The sequence below is a fragment of the Trachurus japonicus genome, chromosome 6 (genome assembly GCF_045865225.1).
Source record: "Trachurus japonicus isolate A0001 chromosome 6, Traja_1.0".
NCBI classification, from domain to species: Eukaryota; Metazoa; Chordata; class Actinopteri; order Carangiformes; family Carangidae; genus Trachurus; species Trachurus japonicus.
The window spans coordinates 5,343,353-5,350,703 of record NC_140912.1 but is presented as its reverse complement, the minus strand read 5'-3'; the positions used below and the strand labels follow the sequence as shown (position 1 = coordinate 5,350,703).

Here is a 7,351-nt window from a genome sequence, read left to right as displayed (position 1 = left end):
GCTGGAGGCCCAGCAGCTGTCTATTCAGCAGTGATTTAGCGTCTGACATAGGTGAGCCTTGTGCCTCAATAGCACTAAAAGGCTCATCCTATCTAATGGGGTTCCTCTATGACGCAGATCAGGAGAGGCAAGCCCTCCCCTTCTTCACACACACATCCACTGGACATCCGTTCAAATGCACGCACACAGACACAGATACAGTACACACACATTTGCGTGCACTCTGGCCTGCAGTGCACACACACACACACGCACGCACATGTTGTCTGGTACACTAATGAAAAGGAAGGGAATCGAGACGATAGTGCACGACAAACAGTTGTGCAATTGCTTTTGAGAAACGGCTCTTGTCAGAGGCGGTCATTGATTGATCTCTCTGAAGAGAGCTCGTTTACTCAGTGTGTGGGAGGAGGCCCAGGCGGCAGTGATCATTACTGGACGGACTGTGGTATCACTTTATTAACTTAATATGGTTTGATGATTCACTGTCGAGGGGAGGGGGCCTCTCCTCTCACGCCCGGCTCAGGTTTTTATTGCAAAGTACAATAAACTATATATAATAATTTAACTTGGAAAGACAAAACATTTTACAGTGCTTTTTTTTTTTTACTTTTAGATTAATTAGATGAATACTATGACTGGCCTCACATGGATGGCTACAAGTTTATTACTCGTGGTTAAACACATAGTTTTGACCCAAATCAATTATCTTATTGGGAATTACATAAAGTGACTGTGGCTGGTCTATACTGAGCTCAAGTGCAGTGTGTGTCGTGCCTGAGTTGGTGCTGTCCAAACAGTGTTATGAATAAAGAGCCCAGGAGTGCGTCACTGTGTAGTATACATCCCTCCCCAGCAGATGGCCCCGCCTGCAAGTGCTTAGCTGGGAGGGTGGTGGTGGTGGTGGTGGTGTCAGTTGGGGGGGCCCGTATCGATTTGGCATTTGAGATATAGCATGCAATGTAACATTTTTGGAAGGTTCTTAAATCATTTATTGCTGGTGAAGCTTCTCCACAGCCACAAGTTTTGCTTTTCCTCCTATTTAATTAATGACATCAATGCAAATTGGGGTTAGCAAATGGTCAAAATGACTGGTGGATTTTGTGAATGGAGCACTTAGTGACTAAGGAATGACGTCAGCGCAGAGCCATATCCCTTATTAGTGAGCCAGGACTTAGGGGTAGGCATCCCATTGGTTCGCCGTAGCATCAGAGCGACGCGATTGGCTGCCGGGAGATAATTAAACACCTACACAGTCAATGCACAAATCCAAGTGGTGGGATATATAGGCTGGTGCGTTGGCGCTTGCATGCAACAGAGTCAAGAGTTGTTTCTGCAAGTTGAGAGAAAAGTCAACTTATTGTGTTTTTGCATAGCGGTGCATAGAGATTTATATATTTATTTATTTATTTCTTTACTTTGCGGGGTGATTATCACAGAAAGGTAAGTGTTGACTTTTTTGATGCTGTGTTTGTTGTTGTTGTGTTGTAATGGGAAAGCTTTGACTTTAAATGTACCTGATGAGCTGTTTGCATGTGTGTGTGGTATGGTCACTGCTGTTCTCTGTGGTGACATGATTGTGTTGGTAATGGGACTGCATGGTGTGTGTGGCCACTGGGGGGGGGGTCACCAGTTACCTCTATAGCACCATTTAGTGAGGGAACCAGGCTGCTGCTGTATTAGTCCACTACAGAGACTGGCAGAGTGAGAGAGAAAGGGGCAGAAAGACAGAGAAGAACAAGGGGACTCAAAGATGAGAAGAAGTAAAGGGGGAACGAAAGAGAAAGAGGAGATGGACAGAAGGAAACATTTTGAGTGTGTGTGTGTGTGAGAGAGAGAGAGAGAGGGAGAGAGAGAGAGAGAGTGCTGGCAGCTCATTACACTAATGCACTGGTCCCTTAGGGAGTTGGCAAGCTTGGAGCCCCTCACCCCTCCTCTTCCAGCACCAGCAAGTTACTACATGCATCACACAGTCTAGGTCCCCCACCTAGGAAAACACACACACACACACACACACATCCCACAGTACATGCCACATTCTGAGACCTGAGGCGCATCATGACATGAGAGGAGAGAACTACCTGTCCTGTGCTCTTGGCTGGATGTGTTGGAGGAACTGTGCGTTTTGCGGAAGAAGGGTAGGGGGTGTTGTTGCTCTGAAGGGCTAAAAGCAAAAAGGATGTTCAGCAGGAGCCCAGAGCTAAATAGTAGCAAGCTGGGATGTGGGTAAGAGCTGAAGTCACTCCTCGGGGGAAATGACAGAAAGCTTTTTCTTCCCTATACAGCACCAGAAGATCAGATCAGACACCTGCAAGTATGTTCTCCTCCACATGCTGATGCTGAGTTTTTAACTAACTAACTCGAGAACTTGTGTTAGTGCCGTGCGAGTGTGAATGGAAGCGGTCTTGTGCACAAGCAGCTGACTGGGATGTCTCTCTCGCTTACATAGGGGACCATGGTTATGTTGAAGATCTCTGCTTTCCTCGTTGCCTACGCCCTGGTCATTTGCCAGATGTACTGCTCACAAGCCGCCCCTGCCAGGTGAGATGATCCACATTTGCACTTTTCATTCATTCATTCATTGTTTCATCTACTTGTAAAAACAAGCAGTAGAATTACAAGCAACCAGTGGGACAGAGAGCAGAGGCTGAGGCAAAAAGAAACTGAGAAAATGTAGTAGTTATTTGTCTGTTAGGCTATCAAGAACTGTTTTATATCTTCTTCTTTTTTGTTGTTGAAAAAATTAGTCAAATATTTTCAGTGCTGCTGGAAAATCATAAAGATGTGTGTGCATGTGTGTTAGGGAATGCTGGAAAGAGGTGTAAATATATACAGGACAACATGTATAAAAGCAGCAGGTTGTACAGTGTGTAACAATGTGAATCCATACAAACTCCAAATATATCTTTTTTTTGGGTTAATCTTAGTTAATGAAGCTAAATTTAAGGTTTAAATTTGATTTTTATTTTGTCTTAAACCACATAACTTTATATAAAAAGTACATCTTATTAATGTTGTGTTATTAATCAATTTTAATATTTAACTGTCCTGTTTTAACTGTAATCCAATTTGATATTGACATTACTCTTAGAGCGAATGGTTACAAAAAAGAACTAAAAAAATAAAATGAAATAAGACTAGGGACTAAAAAATGAGGGATATAATTATGATCTATATATTTATATGAAACCTCATCCAAGCCCCTCCTCTCACTGTTCCCATGGAGCTGTATCGATTTAGTAATAAATCTACAGGCGGCTGCACATCAGCCCCTTTCTCTCAGATGGGGCACTTTCTGCAGATTGTTTCCCCGCATTGGCCGGGGGCCCTCCAACTCAGACGTCATCCCTCTTAGAGTTGGTGACGTCTCAGCTTATACCCTCCCCGGCCCCGCTCCCCTCCCACCCCACCCCACCCCACCCCACCCCACCTCCCGACCCGTCCTACCCATCCAGCCGGTCCAGCGACAACCTACCCCGCCCTAACCCCCCCCTCATGTACACCCCCTCCTCCCCACTCCTCCTTTTAACTGCAGGTGATAATTCTATAGCAAGAGGATTTAATGCTTACCTCATTGCCCAACCCTCCTGACCCCTAAAAAACCCTCTCCCTTTTTGTTTGTACCCCCCCCTTGCTTCGCCACAGACCGGGTCTAGAGTCCATGTCAGACCGAGTCACCCTCACGGACTACGAGGCGCGAAGGTTACTCAATGCCATTGTGAAGGAGTTTGTGCAGATGACAGCGGAGGAGCTGGAGCAGCAGGCGACTGAAGGAAACAGGTACAGACCACTTCTTCTCATTTGTAACCGCGCTCTCACATTTTCTCCCCGTGCACAGAGAGGGAAGGCTGACTAATGGCAGCAGACAAGGTGACTGGTTACATTAAATGTCTTTGGCTAAAATGAAAAGGTATAGGCCGTGCAGGACTTTGCAGGAAGCGTATCATTTGACTTTGACACCACTGAGTGTGTGTGTCTTTTTTAGTGCCCTCACTTACTTGATTCACTCAGGTGAATAGGTATGTACTCCTCAGTGGACGAAGGGAGAGAAAAAAAAAGGATTATTCCAAAGAAAAGATGCTTCTGCACACATAAACAACCCCTATTTTCTGTCTTGACCCTGCCCCCCTGCATGGATTAGTTTGATTTTGACTTTGTTTGAAGGGACTATTTCCAGCCTGCCTGCCGGGCATGTGAGCAGCGTGTGCCTAACTGAATGAATAAGTGTGCATGATGTCAATTAAGTGGAGTAGCATGACAGTGGGTGCGACTGGTTTCTGTTTGTTCTGTGGGTGTAAAAGATGTGGATTGACTGGGGGGTGGGGGGGTGGGGGATGGAGGTTCTGGCGCATGCATGAGGGGATGGATGACAAGTTCTTTGAATGATGGGAAGGGAGGAAAAGCATGGGATGCGATGGCATGAGGAAGAAACGCATGTGAGAGAGAGAGCTGGTGGGTGAATGGAATTACAAAAGAAGAGAGAGACATGAAGAAAGTGTTACCTGCATGTTTTTTTCTCATTTCGATGAGCCTGTTCTATGCATGTGTTCTGTGTGTCCCCTTCCCCGACAGCATGGACAGGCTCCTAACCAAGCGCTGCTCCAACCTCAGCACCTGTGTGTTGGGCAAACTGTCTCAGGAGCTGCACAAGTTGCAGACGTTCCCTCGCACGAACGTGGGAGCAGGAACGCCCGGCAAGAAGCGCAGTGCGCCTGAGAGTGACAGCTATGCAAGCTACGCCGAGACATTTGACAGCATCTAACCCCTCCTCATCCTCACCCTCCCTCAGCCCCTCTTCTCTACCTTTACAGCATCTCCTCCCTCTCTAGTCCCTCCTTTCCTTTCCTTTTCCCAGTTTCTTCCTCATCATGTTGGGACTGGCAAGTGCATGTTGATTTTACCTGCTTGATTGGAATGAGAAGAATATGGTGCAACCAACTTTTCAGTTCTTTCCTCCTACCTACCCTCCTATAGATTTCTTTTTGTTTTTGGCAGAGGTGATTTGTCCCACTCATTTCAGACAATCAAACTTAGTTTTCATAAATGTAATTCAGGAGCTAGTTCAGACATCCATCTCTGTGTACTGTATGTGGACTCGTTTGATGGCAATTCAAAGCCCCTGAAACTTAAGAGTTGAGAGAGATCACTTAATGGAACCATTAATAAATGATCCACTCATGCGACACCCATGTTTGTTGTTCAATAAACATATTTTTCTACCAGGAAGCCTTAGCTCATTTTCATTCTTAGGGATGCTTTAAAACAGTCCTGGATCTATTTGCATATATGACTTTCAAAAGGACATTAAGTAGGGTTTTATAGAATCTGAAATAATCTCTGAAGCTCTCATCATGTCAAAAGGTAAGAATGACAAACTACAGAAAAACACGATTAAACTTTGCATTCTTGATGTATATATTTTTTAACTTCTATATCTTAGTCTCATGTCTCTTCTGAGCTTTTAAAGTGACGTTGATAATACTGATGAGTGTCACACCTGATTTTGGGATTAATCCCTGGGTTGCTCTCCTGAAGCAGCGTTACAGCACAGAAGCGAGCCTGCAACACGGCCACCTGCGTGACTCACCGCCTGGCCGACTTCCTCAGCAGGTCAGGGGGAATGGGCAACAGCAACTTTGTCCCCACCAACGTCGGCGCCAAGGCCTTCGGCAGGCGAAGGAGAAGCATCCAGATGTGAGCGTCGTCAGGGAAATGGTAAAGATCTGCTTTCTCCCTTGACTGTATTCCACCTGCTAATCTAAAAAGTGACAACACATTGAAACACAACAAGCATCTGGACAGTCAGACATTTAAAACCTTTGACTTTCAGAACAGAATAAATGTAATAATATAATTGTTTAGTAAGAATTTTGGGCTCATCTAAATGTAAATGACTAAATTTCCCTCTTTCTGCCTTTTTTTCCCCCAGGAGTTGAAAAAAGAAAACATCAGAAAAAAAAAAAACTGAGAGCAAAAACCAACAAAAACAAAACTGAAGCGGAAAATAATCACTGAACTGGCCCTTTACCCACTGTCTCACCTTCTTATGGAAAAAAGACACCACAGGACTCCTTGTCCCCATTTCCATCCTGTTAGTGAAACCGTTTGCTTTTGGCAAATAAAAGAAAAAGAAAAAAAAAACACTTTAGTTTATGTACATGAACAAAATGAACTCCTGAAGAAAAAAAAAAAAATTGTTCTGGTTCCTCTTTTTTATACATGACTATCATTTGAAAAATAAAATGAACGCAGCAGTGGTTATCACCTTATGTTCTCTGTCCTTTCACCCCGTTAGAGCACATTTCTTCCATGTAATGCTTCTCATTTGAGATTCATACTCCAACATCCTCCAACCCCCCCCCCCCCCTCCTAACCACCACCACCTCTTCCCTCCCGAAGGTACCCCGTTTTTCTGTGTGCCAGAGGGACGCCATTAAAGATCAGCCTACCCAAGGCCCCCCCACAACGGCTGTTGTCTTGTGCCTTGATGTAGAACAATTTACATGAACATGATTGTACAGTTCTGTTTCGAGACAATAACGGAGACCCAAGCGAGGATGAAGAGAACGAAGACATTAATATTGTAAACAATATTGTGAAAAATTTCAGCAAGATTAAAATGTATTTTAGATACACTCGGGTTTGGGGTACTTGTGTTGTTCTTCAAAGGTTTTTAAGCATTTAGGTATAGAAAGAGACTGAATGACTGAGAGGTTGAAGAGCTTATATTTGTACATCAACTGTTGGAATATAAATAAACATTGCCCAGAAAATATAACGGATACATCTCAAGTAGAACCTAGAGTGATTTGTAATTCATTCTTTATGAATTTGACAATATTTCCCACCGACAGAGACACACAAATTTACTGAAAATCTGTTGCACACAACTCTGATTTGGGGGGAAAAAAAGAAAAGAAAAAAGAAACCCACAATCACACAATCTCCTGTTTGGTTGCAGATAAAAACACATCAGATTCATTGACACCACAGATATGTTGAAATGCATCATAATATGACTAAATAGCTGCATGGGTAATTTCTTAATAAAAAAAAAGCTGTCTGATCTGCAGTCAGGCCAGTTCCTCCTTTGCTCCATGCAGATGAATGCACACCACTCAGTTCAGCTGCAATTAATATATTTCACTTTACATGTCATTGATTTCCCTCGTACATGTGCAAGATTTCTTCCATTCTTTTCTATTTAGGCAACGACACACACACACACACACACACACACACACACACACACACACACACACACACATACACACCACAATATTTGTTCATACTGCACTTGCACTTAAGTCAATTGACAGACTGGCTCACTTTTAATCATCAAATGTGCAGG

The 7,351-nt window shown here is 43.8% G+C and overlaps 1 protein-coding gene across 3 annotated transcripts; it reads left to right on the top strand.

Moving 5' to 3' along the window:
- Positions 1-1,313: 1,313 nt before the first annotated feature.
- Positions 1,314-6,638, top strand: LOC146985440 (calcitonin gene-related peptide 1-like). 3 transcript variants are annotated; one of them, XM_085778428.1, is made up of 5 exons: positions 1,314-1,443; positions 2,450-2,541; positions 3,646-3,780; positions 5,539-5,715; positions 5,930-6,638. In XM_085778428.1, exons 2-4 carry the CDS (start codon positions 2,456-2,458, stop codon positions 5,696-5,698), a joined length of 381 nt encoding a protein of 126 aa, XP_085634554.1. In that variant the 5' UTR covers positions 1,314-1,443; positions 2,450-2,455; the 3' UTR covers positions 5,699-5,715; positions 5,930-6,638. The 3 variants fall into 3 exon arrangements, with proteins under 3 accessions (XP_085634554.1, XP_085634553.1, XP_085634552.1); XM_085778427.1 differs by having other exon boundaries at positions 1,332-1,443; positions 5,536-5,715; XM_085778426.1 differs by lacking the exons at positions 5,539-5,715; positions 5,930-6,638 and adding an exon at positions 4,573-5,435 and having other exon boundaries at positions 1,332-1,443.
- Positions 6,639-7,351: the final 713 nt, after the last annotated feature.